The sequence below is a fragment of the Echinops telfairi genome, unplaced genomic scaffold (assembly GCF_000313985.2).
Source record: "Echinops telfairi isolate 266 unplaced genomic scaffold, ASM31398v2 ScPeMD7_7459;HRSCAF=8497, whole genome shotgun sequence".
NCBI lineage: Eukaryota > Metazoa > Chordata > Mammalia > Afrosoricida > Tenrecidae > Echinops > Echinops telfairi.
In genome coordinates, this window is record NW_022111359.1 from 94,403 (window position 1) to 116,002 (window position 21,600).

The 21,600-nt window shown below is 61.2% G+C and overlaps 3 protein-coding genes across 8 annotated transcripts in view; 2 read left to right on the forward strand and 1 right to left on the reverse strand.

The window, feature by feature from the left end:
* PCSK4 (proprotein convertase subtilisin/kexin type 4) overlaps positions 1 to 4,935 on the forward strand; it is a 7,089-nt gene extending 2,154 nt beyond the window's left edge. The window contains exons 5-13 of the mRNA XM_045300149.1: positions 65 to 141; positions 221 to 309; positions 768 to 940; positions 1,027 to 1,239; positions 3,090 to 3,190; positions 3,262 to 3,365; positions 3,503 to 3,620; positions 3,927 to 4,106; positions 4,809 to 4,935. Of these exons, the coding sequence (XP_045156084.1) occupies positions 65 to 141; positions 221 to 309; positions 768 to 940; positions 1,027 to 1,239; positions 3,090 to 3,190; positions 3,262 to 3,365; positions 3,503 to 3,620; positions 3,927 to 4,106; positions 4,809 to 4,935 (1,182 nt within the window). The remainder of the gene's footprint in view (positions 1 to 64; positions 142 to 220; positions 310 to 767; positions 941 to 1,026; positions 1,240 to 3,089; positions 3,191 to 3,261; positions 3,366 to 3,502; positions 3,621 to 3,926; positions 4,107 to 4,808) is intronic.
* Positions 4,936 to 7,161: 2,226 nt separating this feature from the next.
* CUNH19orf25 (chromosome unknown C19orf25 homolog) lies at positions 7,162 to 10,804 on the forward strand. The gene is made up of 2 exons (XM_004716984.2): positions 7,162 to 7,470; positions 9,270 to 10,804. The coding sequence occupies exons 1-2, from the start codon at positions 7,338 to 7,340 to the stop codon at positions 9,488 to 9,490; spliced, it is 354 nt and encodes a 117-aa protein (XP_004717041.1). The 5' UTR covers positions 7,162 to 7,337; the 3' UTR covers positions 9,491 to 10,804.
* Positions 10,805 to 11,064: 260 nt separating this feature from the next.
* APC2 (APC regulator of WNT signaling pathway 2) overlaps positions 11,065 to 21,600 on the reverse strand; it is a 24,797-nt gene continuing 14,261 nt past the window's right edge. For all 6 annotated transcript variants that reach the window (XM_045300107.1, XM_045300106.1, XM_030888323.2 and 3 more), the window contains one exon: positions 11,065 to 18,096. In XM_045300107.1, the coding sequence (XP_045156042.1) occupies positions 13,158 to 18,096 (4,939 nt within the window). In that variant the 3' untranslated portion in view covers positions 11,065 to 13,157. The remainder of the gene's footprint in view (positions 18,097 to 21,600) is intronic.

The window sequence follows — 21,600 nt, forward strand, 5'->3', positions numbered from 1 at the left end:
GGGGGGAGCCAAGAACCTGCCCCAAGGGGCAATTCCACCCCTGACACCCTACCCACCCTCGCAGGACCCCTTGGCCAGCTATGACTTTAACGACTATGATCCAGACCCCCAGCCAAGATACACACCCAGTAATGAGAACCGGTCAGCAGGGTCACGGGGGTTGTGGGCAGCACCCTGTCCTGTGGGGGCAGTCGGGGTGTGACAGGGCCTCTCACACCAGACACGGGACCCGCTGTGCCGGGGAGGTGGCTGCCATCGCCAACAATGGGTTCTGTGGCATCGGCATTGCCTACAACGCCCGGATCGGAGGTGCCCAGGTCCCCGGGGACCAGTACAGCCAAGGATGGGGGTGATGTCGGGGAGGGGATTCTTCACACCAGGCTTGGGGCCCTGGCCTAAGAGCTGGGACTCCCCAAGCGCCCCAGGGGCAGAGAGAGGGTCCCAAGGCAGGGGTGGGATGGAGTTAGCCTGGAAGGGGGCATAGTCCTGGGTGGTGGTGGGTTGGGTGCTGTGAGGGCTTGGCCATCTACTGTGGAGTGGGGGCTGAGATCATGGGTGGGGTGGGGTAGGTACTGATGGCCCACAGTGGGGTACATGCCTGGGGAGTAGGGGTAAGGTGAGGTAATGGGTAGAGGGGATGCAGGCTCAGGCAGAGGGTGTAGGCTGGGGCAGTGGGTGCGGACTGGCTGGTGGGATGGGCTAAGACCCTGGGCGGGGCCAAGCCTGCATTGCCTCAGGTGGGAGGCTGACTCAGCCGTGGCACCCAGGGGTGCGCATGCTGGACGGCACCATCACCGATGTCATTGAGGCCCAGTCGCTGAGCCTGCAGCCGCAGCACATCCACATCTACAGCGCCAGCTGGGGCCCCGAGGACGACGGCCGGACGGTGGATGGGCCAGGCATCCTCACCCGGGAGGCCTTCAGGCGCGGTGTAACCAAGGTGCACGGGGTGGGGGGTGGGGGGGGTAGTGGGAGGCGGGGAAAGGACCGTGCCTTCATGGCGCCCACCCGTGCCTGCTCCCTCAGGGCCGCAGTGGGCGGGGCACCCTGTTCGTCTGGGCATCTGGCAATGGCGGGTTGCACTACGACAACTGCAACTGCGACGGCTACACCAACAGCATCCACACGCTGTCTGTGGGCAGCGCCACGCAGCAGGGCCTGGTGCCCTGGTACAGCGAGGCCTGCGCCTCCACGCTCACCACCACCTACAGCAGCGGAGTGGTCTCCGACCCCCAGATCGTGAGTGTCTCCTGCCCACCCCTGCCCTCCTGCCCCCACCTCCTCCTTGCACCCAGCCCTCCCTGTGCCACCACCTTCCCTCTTGCTCCCCAGTCTCCCCCTGTGCCCACCCCTCCCCGCACCTTCACATTCACTATCGCTTACAGCAGTACCCCAGATCACGAATGCCTCCCACCAACCCGCCCTATGCCCACTGCATCCCTCCTGTGCCGCAACACCTCCCTGCCCCCACCCCTCCATGTACCCACTCTCCCTCCCACTCCTGACCCCGCCCTGTACCCTGTTCCTTCCATCCTCCCCTACCCCAACCTGGTACCTACCTCTGCTCCTGCCCCACCACAGTGGCATGTCTACAGAGCCATGCCCACAGGGATGTTCCACAGGGATGTGTCCACAGGGATGTGCCCACAGGGATGTGTCCACAGGAATGTTCCACAGGGATGTGCCCACAGGGATATTCCACAGGGATGTGCCCACAGGGACATGTCCACAGGGATGTTCCACAGGGACATGTCCACAGGGATGTGTCCACAGGGATGTGCCCACAGGGATATTCCACAGGCGTGTGCCCACAGGGATATTCCACAGGGGTGTGCCCACAGGGATATTCCACAGGGGTGTGCCCACAGGGATATTTCACAGGGGTGTGCCCACAGGGACGTGTCCACAGGAATGTTCCACAGGGACATGTCCATAGGGATGTGCCCACAGAGATGTGCCCACAGGGATATTCCACAGGGACATGCCCACAAGGACGTGCCCACAGGGATGTGTCCAGAAGTCACTTTAGAGCTCTCACTTAGTCACCCTGTGCCTCGCCTCTGCATGAGCACTGTGACTGCCCTCCCTGCCTGTGGGCCATCTCTCACCTGTGCTCCAGCTCCCTCCCACCTCCAGGCTGCTGCCCAAGCTGTCCCCTCTGCCCCAGCACGTCTTCCCACCCTGCCTTGCTGAGCCCTCCACCCAACTGCCACCTCCAGGAGCCTTCCAGCATGTCTTTCCACACTGGCTGGTCCTCACTGTGAGCCTGGTGCCAGACACAGGCTCGAAGCTGCAGAGACGTCAGCCCTCCCTGCAGCTCGCTGCACACAGCCCAGCCCAAGGCCTCGCTACAAGGGGCCTGCCCGCCCTACATCCTGCCACCTGGGGATCAGCTGGTGCTGACAGTTATGCACTGGGAGGCTGACCTCAAAGCCGGTGCTTTAAGCTCACTGGATGCTCTGTAGAAGAAAGATGGGCCCCTCCTGCACTTCTGTGGCCATTTACAGCCTCGGAAACCCACAGGGGAGGTTCTGCTCTGGCCTAGAGCCAAGATGTGGCGAGATGCACACAGAGGCAGGGGAGTGGGAGGTGGTGTGCAGGTGGTGGGAGCGGGGGCCTGCACCATGGGCTCTGTGGTGAGGTGTGCAGGAATCCAGCCACCAGCCCTCCCTTGCCAGGAGTCATGGGTGGTCTGCAACCACCATCCTCTTAATGGACAGCAGCGTGTGAACTGCAGGCTCTCGGGTTTGCAGCTGTGAAGAACCAGGTGGTCCTGGCTGTTCCTAGCACCACCAGCAGACTGGTAGTAGAGCTGGTTAAGCCCCCGGCTCCTGCCTGACAGAGTGGTTTCAGCCCACCTGTGGCTCACGGAGCATGGTAAAGGCATCGCGTCACATGCCCCTCATAACACGGTCCTGCCCTGGAAACGCCAGTGCTTCCCGCTTCCCTCCTGCCCTCCCTCCCTCCCCCCCTCTCCCTGCACCCCTGGGGACCCATCTCAGGCTTTGCAGTGGTCCTTCCCTGGGACTGCACAGTAGCCCCGGGCAGGGTATGGGACGCCCTTTTGCCCCGTCCCCATCTGCCCACAGGTCACCACAGACTTGCACCACCAATGCACGGACAAGCACACGGGGACATCAGCCTCGGCCCCGCTAGCTGCAGGCATGATCGCCCTGGCACTGGAGGCCAAGTAGGTGGTGCCCTGCCCTGCCCCTACCCCCTGCGTGGCCCCCGCTCACCTGCCCCAACCACCCCTCCCAGCCCACTCCTGACATGGAGGGACATGCAGCACCTGGTGGTCCGCGCATCCAAGCCAGCGCATCTGCACGCAGAGGACTGGAGGACCAATGGCGTGGGTCGTCAAGGTGTGGCGGGGGTGGTGCTTGGGGCCTGTGGGGGTGTTGAGGCAGGCCACAGGGCAAGGCCTGTGCTGGTGGTAGAGGGAGGATGGGAGCCCCAGGTCGGAGTCCTGGCCAGTGATTCCCTCCTCCTGTATCACCAGTGAGCCACCACTACGGCTATGGGCTGCTGGACGCTGGGCTGCTGGTGGACCTGGCCCGAACCTGGCAGCCCACGCGGCCCCAGCAGAAATGCACGGTCAGCGTCGTGTACACCCCCACGTGAGGCCCTGCCCTTCGCCAAACCCTGCTGGACACACCCCTCAGCCCAGCTCCCTCTGCCTGTCCTGCATACCGTATGCCTCCCTGGCCTCTTCAGAGACCTGTGACCCTCACATCTGTCCCAAGCCCACCCCTCTCACCTGCTACCTCCAGCCTGCTCCACCCACCTGCCTCCCCCCAGGTGTCCCCACAACTGTTCCTCCCTTCCCATACCCTTAACACCTTGAAATAAGTAGGTGGTGCCCATCTCAGCACCCACCCTCCCTGCCCATCGCACCCTGATGCTCTCACGCCCTGCCCCTCCAGCACCATCACGCCCCTAATGCGGGTGCCCACGAACGTGTCGGCCTGCATGGGCCTCCCCAACTCGGTCCGCTCGCTGGAGCATGTGCAGGTGCGGCTGTCGCTGTCCTACAGCCGCCGTGGTGACTTGGAGATTTCCCTCACCAGCCCCATGGGCACTCACTCCACACTCGTGGCTGTCAGGTAGCATGCCCACTGTTTTGGGGGGCGGGGTCTCGCAACCTTGCCGGGCCACCCCTGTGGCCTCCTGGCTTTCTTAGCGACACTTCCACACCCACCTGCCCATCTGCCCAAGGCCCTTTGACCTCAGCGGCCAAGGCTACAACGACTGGATCTTCATGTCCACGCACTTCTGGGACGAAGACCCACGGGGCACGTGGACCCTGGTGCTGGAGAACAAGGGCTATTATTTCAACACCGGTGAGGCCTGAGGCCACGAGAGGGCCCAGGGCTGCCCTCCCTGTGAAAGCTCCTCCCACGATCCACCCAGAGAGACACTGCTTAGGCACTGTCAGGGCACAGTGGGCAGGAGGCTGGGGGCGGCCCCTGGGGGGCAGGAGTGGGGCTCCAGGGGTGGCTGAGGTATCGGGTGCATGCTAGGGGGTAGGGAATGGGCCGTGGGGCCCTAAGGGCAGCTGGGAGCAGGGTGCCAGGCTGCTGACCCTCAGTGGGTTGTGTGGCTCCCAGGGGACGTGGCTGTGCAGTTTGTGGGGACAAAGGCTGCATCACAGGCACAAGTGCAAGGCTGTGGGGCAGTCACGGCGCCAGTCTGCCTCCTCCCCATCCCCATGTCCTGGGCTCTAGGGTAGGGTGCTGGGGAGAGGGCCCAGGCCGCTGAGGACATGACCATCAACATGAGGCCTTGTGGCCTTGGCCCCTGTCCAGGGACGCTGTACCACTACACCCTGCTGCTCTACGGGACGGCAGAGGACATGACGGCACGGCCCATAGGCCCCCAGGTGACCAGCAGCGTGTGCGTGCGGCGGGACACAGAGGGGCTGTGCCAGGGTGAGTGCCTGGCGGGGAGGCGGCGGCAGGGGCGGTGTGTGTGTGCACCCACGCAGGGGCCGGCAGGGTAGCTGGGCCAGCGGGGGTACGGGCGAACCCTGGTCTCTGTCCCCTGCACAGAATGCCACAGCCCTGCCTACATCCTGGCACACCTCTGCCTACCCTCCTGCCCCCCGCGGTACTTCAACCACACTCAGCAGGCAGTGAGCCCCGCACCTGGGCGCCCGGCCGTACCTGCCAGGCGGGTCTGTGCCAGTTGCCACCCGTCCTGTTACACCTGCCAAGGCAGCTCCTCCCTCCACTGCACCGCCTGCCCCCCCTTGCACACTCTGGACGAGCGCGGCTCCTGCTGGGGACCTGCCGCCTCGGCCCACCACCCGCTGCCCGCCGCTGGCCAGCCCAGTCTGGCCCGGGCCATGCTGCTGGCCCTGCTGGCTGTGGCCTTCAGAAGGCTGGCCCTCAGCAGCATCCTCCCTGTGGGCCCGCCCCCAGCCTGAGCACCCTCCCACACCTGGCCAGCTGGAACTGTGAGTGGGACATGAGACAGCGGACAGCAAGACGTGGGCCTGGACCTCAGCCCCAGGGGGGCCCTGCCACCCCCTGTGATTGGCCCTGGAGGGTAGCCTGTCCCCAGAAGGCCAGGGGTGGCAGCTGGGTTCTGAGCATGGCAGCCTCAGGTGAAAGAAGGAATAATCAGGAGGAGGAGAGGGGGAGGGGGAGGGAGGGGGGTAGGCAGAGGCTGACCAGGATGGTGGGTACAGGGAGAGGGGGGAATATGGTCCCAGACAAGGGGTCTGCCCCCTGAGTTTGTGAATAAAGATTGAATGAAATGTGCCCAGTCCAAGGTGAACTTTGGGGCAGGGCTGTCCCTGCTTGGGGGTTCCCCAAGTTCTGAGCCACACCTAGAAACTGTCTTTCAAATGCTCGGTTTATTCACTGCAAACACATCAAACAATCTAAACTATTACTCAAACTACTAGGGGCAAACAACTATGAGCATAATATGGGCATAATAACAAATGAGCAAACTATGGGCATAATAACAGCATTCTTCACGCATTTCATACTAGCACCATAGTCCCAATAAGCATTGCCTCATCAGTGTGCTCACCCTGGGTAGAGTTGGAGAGAGCAGGAGTTGATGTCTCGCTGGTTCCTAGCTCTCTAAAAGTCAGTGTCTCTGCCCGGGTTTAAATGGACAGCTTGGCTGGCTCTTTGACGTAGTCACTGTCCCAGTCAAGTCTTACCGGGTCTCTCCACGCTTTAGGTGACTTGGCTGGCTTTGGGGGGGTCAGTCAGGTCTCAGCCCAGGCTTATCAGGGGTCCTCGCATCTTTGTGGTGGCTCCTTGGAGCAGCTGTTGATTTGGGCCCCAAGGTCACACTTTATTTCTTCTCTAAAGTGGAGTTTCTTGTGTTTGTTTCTTTGAGGTGGCTCAACGTCTTGCAAGGAAGTTCGATGGAGCTCTCATTACTTTCCCCCAGGGAATCAGTGCCTGAAGGACCCAGGAGCGGTGGGAGGACAGGCAATGGGTCGGATGGGGGGCGAGGTGCAGGGCCGTGAGAAGCAAGCTTCTAAAAACACGTCCTGCTGTGGACACTGCCCAGCAAGTGCAACCAGGGACTGTCTCTGACATGGGTTCGATCCATGTCTCCCTGTAGCAGCAGCAGGCTGAGAGCCAGCAGAAGGCACAGCCCCTGTTCTGAGCAGAGGTTGGGCCTAAGGGGGTGGGGGAACCCACTGGGAGTCAGGGAAAAAACAGGGGGGGCTCTTCTGGCAGCTGGGGACACGAGGGGTCTCTGCTGACTGGGGACACGAGGGGCTCCACTGGGGGCTGGAGCTGGCTGCAGGAGACATTGGTGTCTGAGAGGAATCGGGGACAGGCAGAGGTGGCAGGTCCAGGCTGTGTCCCTCGCCGCAGCCTGCCCACCTAGAGGAAGTAAATACCCAGGAACCGCCAGCTTGTCCAACTGCCATGGAAGAGTCGCCAGTTCCTCAAACCCTGATCACCCGGTGACCACAAGACACAGCCATCCTGCTGAGGGTTCTGCCCCAGACGCCGAAGCAAGCGCATGCCCGCATGGCCACACACAGCACCTACTGTCATGCGCGGCCCTTTTAAGAGAGGCGGGACTTCGCCGTTAGGCGCGGTAGGAGGCGACCGGAAGTTGGTGTCACGTGTCCCGAGGGGCGGGGCGGCCCGACCGGAAGCCGAAGCGGCCGGCTTTGGATGCCCAGCCCGCGGGCGGCAGAAGCAGTGCTTCCGCGGGTAAACTGAGACTGGTCCCGAGCCAGATACTGAAGCCAGAGCCACGTGAGCTCTCGCGGACCGCGTGGGGCTTCGGCGGGTGTGTAGGAGTTCGCGGGGCACCCAGAGGCCCGGTCGAGCCAGCGTCCCCCTGCAGCGATGAGCTCCAAGGCCAAGAAGCGCGTGGTGCTGCCCACGCGCCCGACGCCACCCACGGGGGAACAGGTGCTGGAGGACGTGCGGGGGGCATCGGCCGCGGACCCCGTCTTCACCGCCCTGGCCCGTCTGGGAGGTAGGAGAGCGAGTGGGCACGGTGTGGGATCCACGACCCAATTCTCTTGCCTCCAGCACCCCGCAGACCCGTCTCGGACCCACGCTGTGCCCTCGGCCACCGCCCCTGCCCCTGGGGAGCTCTAACCCCGGAAGCCCAGCCCCGGCGCTTCTACTCAGCGCCCGAGTTTCCATGGAGGGGCAGACAGCTTATCCTCCTCCCGCAGGGTGGCTGATGGGTTTGAACCGTGGACCTTGAGGTCAGCAGCCCGCGTCTGACCTGCTGACCACCGGGTCTCTTGCAGTGCGAATGGTTAATGTGCCGGGCTGCTAACTAAAAAGCTGGCGGTTCGAAGCCACCCAGCGAGACGGAGTGCCGATCCACATCTGGAGAGTCAGCCGGTGGCAAAACTGGCAGAGGGTGTGGAAGGGACTTCGGACAGTTCTGCCACTCCTTAGTCCCAGTCTTCCACGAACCAGGGGCATTCCACAGCCCTCCTGAGGACGCCTGTGTCCGAGAGCCAGAGAGGCGTGGGGCTCTGCGGGAGGGGCACTCTGCCCTGAGGGAATGGGCCCCTGTGGGATGCAGGAACACACACACACACCCCGACCCCAGCTGCCATCGAGCCCAGGCTTTCTCCCGCAGAGCGCCTGATGGATATGAACTGCTGACCTTGCTGTTAGTAGCCCAGCGCCCAACCCCCTGCGCCACCATGGCTCCTTAGTGGGAGCCCAGCAACTGCTTTTGCAGTTTTATTGCGGATGCCCTCCCACTCACAAATCCAAACACACCAACCACGTAGCCTTTCGCACTGGCTTAGAAGATGGAGTGGGGCTGCCTGCCAGGTGGGTGGGCACCTTTTGGGTTTGCTTTGTGGGGGTCATACCCGCAGCAAGCCTGCACTGACCCCTGTGTGTGTGTGACTTAGAGAGCTGAACCAAGGAAAGTAAAAGGCTGTTGGGTAAAGGGCCTTTGGTGGTGGTGTACACACGAAGTGCTTTTGGTGGTGAGACATACCAACACTTGGTGGGAAAGGCCTGCTGGTCTGCTCCCCAAAAGGTGAGCTGGATCTCGACTCCCTGTCAGCTGGTGTGAGCCACCTGTGCTGAGGGAGCTACAGAAACACACACACAGGTCCCTAGGGCCCTGTCACCTGGTAGAGAGGAGACTGACCACAGGGCACCCACAGCAGTTGCAGAGCAGCAGGGAGAGTGGAGGTTGGAGCGGCTGCACGGGCAGCACCACGTCCAAGGTCAGAGGGCACGTGCCTCTGTGTACTGCTACCCTGGGCACTGAGGGTGCTGCAGAAACACGTGGGCCCCCAGCTGCTTTCCTCAGGTTGCCGCTGAGGTCAGCAGGGTGGCCTACACTGGCAGATGGATGCCCCACTGACGGCAGGCATGTACTTCTAGGTTCTGTTGATGGGAGTCCCCCTTGCTCCGGAGCCACATCCAGAAAGTTCTGTCAGAGCTTTGGCCCTTCCCTCAGACAGTGTTAGTCTTTATGTGATTGACTGTTATCCAGCCAAGCCACGCCAGGTGGTGTCTGGCAGTTTCCCTAATAGTACTGTGTGGATGGAGCCCTGGGGACGAGCTGGGTAGCTGGGGTCAGCAGTTCGAGACAACAAGCCATCCGCCAGAGGAATGTGCTTTTCTAACCTCGTGGAGAGCTATAGCCTCAAACCCACAAGGGCAGTTCTGCCCCAACCTCTAGGGTCGCTGTGAGGTTTATGGAGCACAGCTTTGCTTTGTCACACGGACCTCATGATGCCTGAGTCTGGTCCCTGGTGCCTTGGCAGTGACAGCGTTGTTTCTCCCCAGACTTTGCAGGCCCTGCCGGGAGGCTGGAAAACCCAGAGGCACAGCAGGGCCTCCTCTACCAACAGAGCCAAGCCTATGTGGCCACCAACCAGCAGCTGCAGGACGCAGTCGAGGAGCTGAGGTGCAAGTGTGAGGGCCTAAGGAGGGCGGGCACGGAGCTGGAGCGCAGCGTCGAGCAGGTGGCGCAGACAGCCCTGCCCACAGCCTCCCCCTCAGGCTGACCACCCCCACCGCAGCAGGAAGGGCAGGGAAAGCGGTAGTGTGGCCTTCACCTGGTGAAGCGGCAGTGTGTCCTGCCCGCCTACAGAAGCGCCCACGTGCAGTACCTGGTTTATGAGTTCACACCTGCCCTCCTGACCCCACGGGTGCTTTGCCCCTCACCCTCAGAACCGGCTCCCTGGTCCCAGCAGCCGGTACCAGGTGCCCCATGTCCAGTGCCCCCATGCTGCTGGGACCTAGAGTCACAGGGGACAGAGCCTACCCAGGCTGCAAGTGTGTGTGTGTGGGGGGGGGCTGCTAGAGGGCCCATGCTCATCCTGGCTGCTGTGGCTTATCCAGCCTGTCGACCGTTGTTGGGGTGGGCCCCTGTGGAGGCCATCCTTCTTTAGGCCACCGGTGTGTGCCCAGGACGACTCCTCTGGGACGCCCTGCCAGCTTCTTGTCCTTCCAGATGCCTCTGGAGTCATTGCAGGCTCAGTGTGTGCCCAGGAAGGGACCACGTCTGCAGACCATCACCATCACCCGGGGAGTGGGAGCTGCCTTGGGGACCCCCTGCTAGAGGCCCTCAGAAAGGGCCTGTCCCCTCACAAGGGCTTCTGCCCCCAGCTGCCTGTGTGACTGCTGATAGCTGCTGTGCCTGGCCCTGCCCAGGACTGCCCCTCTTTGTCCCCTACCCCACTGTCACCTGGACAGACACCCTCCCTGGCCTGCAGGTGGAACTGATGTTGACCTCACTCCTCCCCCAAGCCCACCCTCCCACCTGCGCCCCCTGTTCCAGGGACTTCAGCCAAGGCGGCCACTATGGAGACCCTCACTTTGAATTCAGAGAAGTCGAGCGAGCTGGTGACCAGAGGCTTGGGGTCTGATTTCTGTGGGGTGTGCCTCCAGGTGACCCAGCTGTGCCCCCACCCACCCACCCACCCCAATCCCCGGGGTGGGCTGAGCCAGTGACTGACAGATATGGGCGTGCAAAAGCCCCCAGACTCACAGAGGAGCTGATTCTGGGGTGCAGTTCAGGCTGCGGATGTCTCACCGCCCGCGCCACCCGCCACGCTGTCCTCCAGATAATACCGGAAACCGAACCCCCTGTGGTGGAACAGCGGCTGACTCACAGCGCCCCTATAGGACGAGGCCGGAACTGCGCCGAGCACCTCCAAGGGTGCCAGTGGAAGCGACGCTTCCTTCTTCTCACTGCTGCTCCTCCCACAGCTGCCGGGTTCCAGCCATCAGCCTCCCGGTTCACACCCCAGAGCTCGACCGCTGCGCCACGAGGGCCCCTTCCTTCTCCCAGACACCCCAATAAAACGTCACCCCAAGCCCTGTCTTGAGCTCTGCTTCTGGGCTCCCCACCCCAGACAGGGACAAAACCACCACCTCGTAAGGACAGTACAGCGAGGCCCAAGTAAAGTGGTTCTTGAGGGTGTACAGGCAGAGGGTCACACCCCGCACCATGGCCTGAACAGCTCCCTGTTCTGCTCCAGGTGGCAGCGGCTGCCTGGAGTCTCTGGGAGATGAGTGCGGCAGGCCCTGGGGGTCCCCAACCCCACCATGGCAGGGACAGACAGGTCTGTCAGCAGCAAGTCCAACAGCGTGTTTATTGAAGGTGCACAGGAGTCCAAGCCCAGTCTGCCTGGATGGGGGGTGGACATTATTTACAGTGTGTGAATAAGGTGTGGGCCCTGGCAGGCCGGGGCAGCAGGCAGTCCAGCATGAGGTATGTGTTGGCTGCGCCAGCGGCCACAGTGCCCTGACGTCAGCACCCAGCAGCAGGTAGGTTAGGGGGGTTGTACAGCTGCGGGGTCAGCCGTAGACCCCAGGTCTGACTTGGGATGCTGGACCTCACACACCTGGCCCAGAAGCTGCTGATTCTAAACCTCCTTAGGTGGCCCTAAGGTTTGGGGTGCTGGATGCTGGGCCCCACTCTCCTGGCCCAGAGGTGCAGGTTCTTGCCCCTTTAGCCCAAGCTTTGGCAAAGTGTCCATTTGCTTCCTCAGCCTGGCTTGGGTTAGTTGTCCACAGCCTGCCTCCCCAGGCTGGGCCTCAAAGAAGGCAAGAGTGACTGGTGACTGCCATGCATGATGGGGGCAGCAGGGAGGCCACGGCATTGAGGCAGCATGGCCCTTGCAGGTAGCAGCATCCTGGCTGGGGCCCCAGGCTTGTCCCCACATGCCTTCCTGACCCTCAAACCAGGAACAGGACAACAGCTAGCAGCCCCCGGAACTTGATTCCATGCTTGCAAGCCTCACAGCACCTCAGGACTCCAAGGCCCAGCAACAGCAAAGACCACGGGTCTTCAGGAGACAAGTGTGGCCCTAAGCTATACCCTGCCTAGCCTCTGGGGGCCCTCCCACACTCCTGCTCAGCGGTCCCCACTACCTGCCATCCCCTGTGGTGTGGCCCAGGACATCCATTCTGTGAGGACGTCTCGGAGCCCCGTATAGAGCATGGTCTGATGGAGACACTTGGGTCTGGGTCCCACCCATGAATGTTAGGGACAGTGTGCCCTGCTCTCCTTCTGCAGGCCAGACATGACCAGCCCCTGCTCATTGGAGTCAGGAGGGGTGCTCAGGTCCCCCACTTCCCTCCTGAGGGCAGTGCCCAGCAACCAGCTCAGAAACCATGCCCCCTCCTCCCAGGACAGACGGGAGGCCGCTCTGCAAGTAGCAGGCCCTCTTAAGCCCCCTCCCTCAAGGGCAGTGCCCAAGAGCTGATTCAGTAAACCATGTCCCCTCACAAGATAGACAAGAGGCCGCTTTGCAATGGCCGTGACTGCAGACCCCTTTGTGTTTGCAACGAGCAGCACCTTCTGGAATGCTGTATGGTTCTGCAGAGAAGACCTGACTAGGTCTTCCTATAACAAGACCCTGGGCAGAGCCCCCATTCGCCCACAGCTTGCTCAAGAGCAGCCCATTCAGTGGAGGACTCCACTCACAGATAATAGTGTCCCCAGGGAGGTTGTGACCAGGGCAGCAGGTTTTGGGAATCCGGAACTGACAGGGTCGGTGCCAGCACTGCAGGGGATGTGGCTGCCTCCTTGTGCCCTAACATGCAAGCCCTGGGGGGAGGACCAGAGGGACTCCAGGGACTTTCCCAGCCCAGCAGCTGGTGACCCCATGCTTACCTTCAGGGCATCCCAGGAACGAAAGATGGGTATCAGCCCAGCCTGGGAGTCTGTGCCAGCTGGTGCTCCTCTTCCTCCCACCCCTGTGTCCTGGCTGCTCTGCACCCAGCGCCAGCCCCACAGGCCAGCACTCCCCCAGCACCCGTCTGAGGACTGCTCTGCACCAGCACCCAGTGCCATCTGAGCTTGCTAACGCATGCCCCCAGAGCCATCATTAACAAATTACCCAGCGCCCTAATTATAGGCACTACAATTACAGCTCCAGCTGCAGCCAGGTGGGGGGTGGGGAGGGGGGGGGTTGTCCCACAGCCCTCCTAAGGGCGCCTGTGTTCCAAGAGCCAAAGAGGAGCGTTTAAAGTTCCATTGGCTCCCTGCCCCTGCAGGGCCTCCTGTCTGAACCCTGGGTAGCCCACAAGCTCCGCTGGAGAAGTGAGTTATAGGTCGTGGTAGCTGTGAGGCCCAGAGACAGGGAGGACAGGACTGCCTAGGGGTGGACACACAATGTGCCAAAGGGCCAGGAGAATGTTCTGGAAGGCCGGCCTAGGCCGCTATTCCAGGAGACCCGCAGGGGCAGCAGCAGGAGCCTTCTCTACAACTGAATCGGGGTTGGCTGCTGCAGCCATGGGGCTGGGCACATAATTGAAAGGGGGAACCCGGGCTGAGCGGCTGGGGGAGCCATGGCGGCTGGCAGGGAAGCCCCCCGCTGGGATGCTCAGGCCCTCGTGGGTGAAGGGGGCAGTGGGGGGCGCCTTGGGAGGGCTAGGCCCATCCACGTCGCTTCCTAGGGTCCCAGGGCCTCCGGCTGGACTCTGGGGTGGCTCCCGGCTCTCCAAGCTAGGGGAGGTGCTGAAGTTGGTCTTGGGAGTCAAGAAGTCTTCAGTCTGAACCACTGCATCGCTGGTCTTGCGCGGTGGGGAGGGGCCATTAGGGGTCCCTTCGGGAGCCTCAGTGCCCACCAGCGGCAGGGCTGAGGCCGGCAACGTGCTGCGCAGGATATGGGGGACATCCTCATCCCGGATGCGCCGCCACGTGGTGCCTGGGGCGGCCACCCTGGGCAGGCCACGAGGCTCGCCGTCACTGCCGCGGCGAGCACCGTCGACCAGGGGCGCGGGGCCAGCGTTGTCCGGACCGCGGGCCACGCTGATGTGCGGCAGCGATGCATAGCGCCGGACCGCCTCGGGCTTGGTTGTCTGCGTGAGCACCGGCAGGCGGCTCGGGCTCTCCGAGCTGGTGCGCCGGGGCGGACGTGCAGCCGGGCTGGGCACAGAGCGGCCCGCAGCCGTCCGCGCTGGGGTTGGGGGGGCCCGAGGGGGTGCACGGAGTTCGTCACAGCGAGAAGAGCAGAGGAACACGGCGGGCAGCGCAGGGCGACCGCGGCGAGGCGAGCCAGCTGGCGAGGTCCTGGGGGCTTCTGCCGGAGCCAGTTCAGCGCGGCGGCGGCGCGCCAGACCCGGGGTCTCCTTGATGAAAGTCAGCTGCCTCCGGAAGCCAGAGCGCTCCGAGGACTCGCTGCCGCTGGAGCGTGCCGAGCCCAGACGCACCAAGCCCAGGCGGCCCCCTCGTGCTCCCGCGCCACCGTCGGCGCCTGCACGACCCCGGGGCCCCGGCTCCCGCGCCGTTTTGGCGAGTGGCGGAGGCACGCGCCGCGCCGGCTTCTGCATGAACGGGATGCGCACTGGGGACTTCTGCGTCTTGTGCGCCTTGGCCAACAGCGCCCGCGCCGGCGTCCTGGGTCCGGACGAGGAAGTGCTCGGCCCGGGCAGGGGTCTCGGCGGGGTGCTCGAGGGACACTTCCTAGGCGGTGGCGGGGTGCCAGGGGAGCTCTGTGAGGAGCCAGATGAGGGCGTCTTGGCCAAGCGCGCAGGTGGCGTGGCGCTCCTTTGCGGGGGGCTGCGCGGCGCCAGCTCCGAGATCTTGCCCGGCCTGTGCAGGCTGCGAGACCTCGAGGGGCCGGGCCCGGGGGCCGGGGCTGGGGCAGGGACAGGAGAGGCTGGCTGAATGGGACCAGGCGGCCCGGGCTTCCGGAGGCCAGTGCGAGGACCCGGCGTGCCTTTGAGCTGTCCCCGGGGAGCGGGGCTGGGCACATAAATGACCGTCCGGCCCCGCAGCACGGCAGGCATGCCGGACGCTGCCTTCTGAGCGCCACGCGGCTGCTCGAGGCCACTGCGGTCAGCCCCAGCACGTCTCTCGGGCCGTCCCGTGCAGCCCAGCTGGCCCTCCGCCTGCGGCCGCCGCCCTTTCCGATCTACATTGGGTGCTGATGCAGAGGGCAGGCCGGAGTCCGCTTCCGTCTCCTGGGTGGCCGCCGCTGCCGCCGCCTGGTGCAGCCAGGTGACAATGGAGTTGGCGCCCTCCTGGATGGCCCGCCAATCGACGCTGTCGAGGTCCGAGGCACCAAGATCCGAGCCAGCCCCCTCCTCGCCACGCTCCCGAGCCGCCTCGGCTGGGGGCAGGGCTGTTCCAGGCTTTCTCCGCCGGGACCCCGACACCGGGGGCCGGCGCCTGGACATAGCCGAGCCAGTGCAGCGCCGCACTAGTTCCTGCTCAGCCTGTGGGCGAGGTGACCCGCTGCCACGCGCAGCAGCCAAGCCTGAGCCCTTGTTGGCCGCAGAGTCCTGGCTGCTGTCCGCCATGAGCTCTGGCTCAGGCTCACTGAGGGAGCTGACGGATGAGCTGAGCGAGTAGCAGGGTGGCGTCTCGTCGGCAATGAGGCTGGGGTGCACCCGGGCAGGTGGCAGGGCCTTGGGTGTGACTCTGGAAGAATCCTTCCGGCCTGCCTGGTGCTCCCTTTTTAAGGACCGGGGGATGGCAGACGCCCGCCGACGGTGCTCAGTCGCGGCGGAGGGCTCCTCCTCGTCGGACTCATTGTAGAAGCAGTACACGGCCTCCTCAGTGGGCGTGGTGAGGCAGAGAGACTGCATGCCCCCGTCCCGGTGGGCCAGGCCCGAGCTGGATCCCTCGTGGTCAGAGAGAGCACTGGGGGACCGGCCGAGGGGCAGCTCCATGCCCGTGCAGCTCCTGCCTTTCCCAGGGCTCGGCTCTGCACTCCGGCCCACACCCCCGGCCCTGTGTCGCGGGCCTGGGGCCTGCCTGGAAGAGGTGGGGCGACTGGCCTGAGCCTGCCTGACCGGCAGGTCTCGAGGTAGCCCCTGCAGGGTCTCGTCGCTGAGCGAGGCTGCGCTGGAGAAGTTAACGGGCGTGCCTTCGGCCGAGTCACTGCCCGAGTCTTCATCGCCCGCCGGAGCGGGTACCAGCATGTACACTGGCACAGGTAGCGCGCGGTGGTGGCGGCGGCGGCGGCCAGGCACCAGCTCAGAGGCCACTTTGCACATGCGGGCAGGCACGGCGGCGCCCAGGCACGCACGCAGCAGCTCCAGCTCCGCGTCGGTGGCAGCGGCAGGGGGGCAGCCACGGGGGGCGGCGGCAGAGGCCGGCGCCTCCAACCGGGCACCCACCTCGTCAGGCCGTCGGTGCCCTGCGAAGCCGCTGCGCTCTGGACGCACGGGCGGCAGCAGGCGCAGCTCCACGTCCTGCTGCACGTAGTGCTCGTGCAGGGGCAGCGCGCTCAGACTGGAGGCGCAGGAGAAGTTCTCGTCCGGCTTCTCCACAGTGAAGCGCACGCTGCCCGCGTCCAACTCGGAAGGCAGGCGGCAGCGCTCGCGGCAGTCAGCGATGTCCAGGAAGCGCTTCACGTAGCTCTCCCACTGCAGGCAGAACTGGCTGGCGGCCCCGCCCCGCTCAACCGGCCCCGGCCCCGCGGCCGGCGGCGTCTTGCTCCGGCTGGGCGGCATGGTCTGCCCGGGGCTGTCGGGCAGCTCGCTGGGGCTCACCGTGCCACTGCCCAGGCCGCTGCAGGGCTCGCTGGCTACCGAGCTGGCGATGGAAGGGCTCTCGAAGCTGCCCAGCGAGCTGACGGAACTGCAGCGGCTCAGCACCAGCGGCGTCTCCTGCACGCAGTTCTCCGACGAGCTCGAGGGTGTAGCGTCCTCCGCGCCCAGGCCCCGGCCTCTGCCCCGGCGCGGCGCAGGGATGGCGACCGGAAGTGAGGCTCCGGGGGCGCGCCAGGCCGCACCAGGGGTTGACTCGCCGGGCCCAGCCTCCTCCAGCACTTCCAGGGACGAGTCGCTGTCGCCCAGGTCGCCGCCCTCGCTGGGGCCCGGGCGGCCAGCCGAGGACAGCGAAGACAGCGAGCTGCAGCGGGACAGGCAGAGCGCCGCCGTGTCCCCCGCCGCAAGCGTGGGCGGCAGCTCGGGGGCGGGGCACTCAGCTGGAAGCCAGGCTTGAGCGCGCATGGGAGGCACAGCTCCTGCCCTGGCCATGCCCTCGAGCAGCGACACGTGCTGGTACGTGGGTGACAACTTTATGGTGCGCACGCGTGCGTCCACAGGCCCTCGGCCCGGGGGCTCTGCCCGGCCCCCCGAAGGGTCCAGGTCCAGCCGACCTGGCCTCACGGGCCCACACTGGGGGTCCTCGCGGTGTTCGGCCAGCACGGCCAGCGGGCAGGGCCGCATGTGCTCGCGAGGGCAGTAGCCGTCGCTGGTGCTGCCGCTGTTGAGACTGTCATTGGACAGGCTGGTGTGCGCCGCCTTGAGCCTCAGCAGCGGGTGGGCCCGGCTACCTGCCTCTCGCCGATGCTCCTCGGCCCCCCTGGCCGGCGAGCAGGACTGGGAGCGGCCCGCCCGTGGTGGCAGCGGAGCCTCCTGCCCGGCGTCGCCCGCGGAGCTGAGGCTGAAGCTGTCGTCGGAAGAGGTGTGCAGGGCAGAGATGTCCTCTACTAGCCGGTCTATGCGCGCGACGGCCAGCGTCAGCCTGGCCTTGGCAGCCACGGCCACCTCGCCGCCAGCAGCCTCCTTCTCGGGCTCAGGGCCCCGGCGGGCGGGCGGGGTGCGGGCCAGTGCCTGGCCCTGCAAAACGGGGCTGCCCAGGAAGTGGGGCAGAATGGCTGGGCTGGGGGCCTCGGTGGCAGCGCTGGCTCCGGCCGCCAGGGAGGGCACATCATCCTCGTCGAAGCAGCCCGAGTCAGACGCATAGTCCTGGGCCGGCCCCTCCAGGTGTCTCAGGGGCGCCAGGGGCTTTTTAGTGGCTGGCACGGACACTGGCAGGCTCTCCTTGTCCAGGTGGTCGAGTGCCTGAGTCAGGTGCTGGGCATCCAGCTCAGCCTCGAGTGCCCGCTGCTTGCGCACGTATAGGCTGGGCACGCAGGTGCCCGGGGATACAGCCATGGCCGCCGCCTGGTATTTGGCCGGCCGGTGAGCCAACAGGTTGCGCAGGGCGGCAGCGCTGCCCAGGGCAATCATCTTGTGCTTGGAGTGGACCAGGTTGCGTAACATACCCACAGCGCCCAGGTCCCAGAGCAGTTCCTGGTCTCGTGGGCTGCGCGCCGACAGGTTCCAGAGCGTGCCGCAGGCATTGCTGACGATGGTCAGGCTGTGTGAAGTCAGGTGCTGCAGCAGCGTCTGCAGGCAGTTGTGATCTCGAAGCACCTGCCTGGGGGGCAGGGTCAAGGGAGCTGGTCACCCATTGTCCCCACCACACACCACGCCCGCGAGGCCCTGGGTGGCCGGGGTAAGCTGGAATTTCAGATGCGCTCGAGAAGCTGGCGTGAGTCTGTCCCAAACTCGTGCTAAAAGGAACCTTCTTGATTTTTTGTACTAAAGAATAAAGTCTGTGAATATTACTTGATAAATGTGGCCTTATCTTAATAACTCTGCATTGTTATTTTAGTAATTAATTTTTTTTAATTTAGTAATTAATTTTTAGCAAGAGAAGTAGAGAAGTAAAAAGAAACACATCTTATAAGGAATAAGCATTTGTTACTTATATATTACTTAGAAAACACCAGGGCCTGTCAAAAAGGTCATGGGAAAATAGAATGAAAAGACCTGAATTTTTCCAATAACTTTTTGAAGCCACCCATACTACCTTATTTTAATATTTTAATAGATGATATTTTAGTGTAAGTATATAAGTACTACAATAAATACATTTTAGTTATTTTGTACATAGTTTAATGCTATCCCATGAAAGGGAATATATGAGTTATTTTAGTAACAAGCACAACTATTAAGATAGATCGATTTAATTTGCTTTAACAATAGCAAGCATTCCTCATGTAAGCCCAAAGCAAACTCTGAGTCCACTCGGACACACAGGGAGCCAGAGGACAGGGTAGAACTGCCCGTGGGAGCCCGAGACTCTAACCCTACCACGGAGAAACACTTGTCTTTCTCCCACGGAGCAGCTGCTGGTTTCAAACTGCTCACCTTGCAGTTAGCTGCCCAATGCACAGCCGCTGGGTGCCCAGGGAGGAGTGCTTCGTAGCTACACTTGTCCTAATACATGCGTTCAGTTTACCTTAAGCAGCATAAGCACATTGAGTGCTAAAAGTAAATAAATGGATAGGTAACAAATAGTATTAAAATATCTGGTAACTAATATGCTTTATGGTAATAGATTTCTAAGTCCCTATTATTAAATGTATTCTTATTATTTAATAAATTATACATGCTTCCCTTATAATAAAATGACACCACAAGCATCATTAGTTCTACTTGTAAGTACTATTTTATTTACTGGGGAGTCCTGGTGGTGGAGTGAGTTACATGGTATCTTCTCAGAAAACCAAGGGCACAGGTTGACATTGTCCTTTGGGGGTCACAATAGGGTCCAGTGAGTGGGACTTCACTCGGTGGTCGTGGAAAATCATGGAAATTTTATTTATTTTAATTTAAATTTTGAATTAATAAACAGATTTCAGTACATAATTAAGTAAATTTTATTTTGTTTAATAAAATAAGGACCATTGTACTATGTTAACTAGTATTTTACTTTAATAATGAAACTTGAGATGCCAAGACCTGCCCCCGAAGTCTATTTTTGGGATTCCTCGGGGACTTCATCGCTTTGCCCCCCTTGCTGCTCTGTTGCCCTCCCTTCCCATTCCACCAGGCATGGAGGGGGTCAGACAAGGTATAATTCCTGCACTGTGTCTCCCAGGTTGTCCCCCATAGCACTATGGGTCAGTGAGGAGATGCCGTGTCTCGTGGTGGGGCCAGCCTGTGCAATGGTTGTTCTGAGCAGGACTAGCCTCCTGGGGCTTGGTGAGCCAGGCTACATTCCACTCTCTCGCTCTCCCTGCCCCAGTCCCTCTTAGTTTGCTCCTCGTGTTCTAAGAAGACTACGTATTCTATTCTCCCCAAGCTGTAGCTTCAGTGCTGTTCTCTGCAGTGCATTCTTATAGGGAGGGGGACTCGATCGGAAAACATTCATAAAGGTCAACAAACAGACCTAGAACTATCTATAGGCTTTTCCCCCCAGGTATATGTATATAAGATAGGCAGGATAAACAATCCTGAGGAGAAAACAATGGGGCTGCCAGTTTCAGGGGGGACACGGGAGAGGGAGAGGTGGGGGAAAGGAAGGGTGCACCCAACAATCCCAGGGACAAGGGAACAACAGTGATCTAAAATCGATGGCGAGGAAGGTGTAGGATGCCTGGTGGGGTTTGATCAAGTGCAATGTAGCCAGGAATTACTGAGAGCCGAATGAAGGTCGAACATGATATTGGGACAGGAGGAAAGTAAAAGGAAATAGAGGAAAGAACTAGGAAGCAAAGGCCATTTATAGAGGTATAAATACAGGATGTACATATGGAAGTTTATATATAATGAAAGGGAAATAGATCTATGTACATATATTTATATGTTAAGTATTAAGGTAGCAGACAGATATTGGACCTCCATTCAAGTACTCCCTCAACACAAGAACACTTTCTTCCAATAACCTGGCATTCTGATGCTCACCTTCACGACAAAATGGGTGCATAAGCTAATGTGGTGAAGGAAGCTGATGTTGCCCGGCTACTAAAAGAAATAGCATCTGGGGTCTTAAAGGCTTGAAGGTAAACAAGTGGCCATCTAGCTGAGAAGCAACAAAGCCCACATGGAAGAAACACACCAGCCTGTATGATCAGGAGGTGTCAACGAGATCAGGTATCAGGCATCAGAAGACCCAAAACGAGCAATCATATTGATGTGAAAGAGGGAGGCGTAGTGGAGACCCAAAGCCCATCTGTAGACAAATAAACAGAAGGATCACAAGGAAGGGACAACCCAGCCAGGGTGCAGTATAGCACCAATTAAATATACAACATGCCTCTAGTTCTTTAATGCTTCCTCACCGCCCACTGTCATGACCCCAGTTCTACCTTACAAATCCAGCTAGACCAGAGCATGTATACTGGTACAGATAAGAGCTGGAAACACAGTGAATCCAGGACAGATAAATCCCATAGAACCAATAATGGGAGTATCGATACCATGAGGGTAGGGGGAAGGTGGGGGGAGAAAGGGGGAACCAATCTCAATGACTGATGAATACCACCCTGCTGCCCCCACCCCCCACATACACACACACACTCAAAGTGATGAACAATGGGTAAAGAGAAACAGCGGACAGTGCAAGATATGAAAGTAATGATAATTTGTAATTTATCAAGGGTTCATTAGAATAGGAGGGTGGAGCAGCTGATAGCAAGGGCTCATAGCAAGGGCTCAAGTAGAAAGAAAATGTTTCGAAAAGGATGATGGCAACAAGTGTACAAATGTGCTTGAAACATTGGACGTATGGATTGTTATAAGAGCTGTAAGCTCCCCAATAAAATTAGAAAAAGAAATTTGACCATAAAAATACAAATATTAAATACACTTTTATTATGATTATTTAACAAATTATTTGGGGGACCAGCCCCAATCCCAACTACTATGTGGATACCTGCCCCTCCCCCCAGAAGAATTTATTTCAAAGGACGGCATTGAATCTGCAGCTCCGGGAGAAGGATATATCTGACCAGAGCACATGGGTGCAGATGAAGGGGGCGGAGGAGAGAGTGGAGCGCATCCTGGCCCACCAGGGCGTGAGGACGATGATCCCAATTAGAGCAGCCAGTCCACAGAGAGGACCACAAAGCCGGCCCCACTATGAGACATGACG

Bases quoted from the DNA above. Each gene is read 5' to 3' on its own strand.
- CUNH19orf25 (XM_004716984.2), top strand. From the start codon at position 7,338: ATGAGCTCCAAGGCCAAGAAGCGCGTGGTGCTGCCCACGCGCCCGACG. The intron at 7,471-9,269 runs GTAGGAGAGCGA...GTTTCTCCCCAG, and splicing joins CGCCCTGGCCCGTCTGGGAG to ACTTTGCAGGCCCTGCCGGG.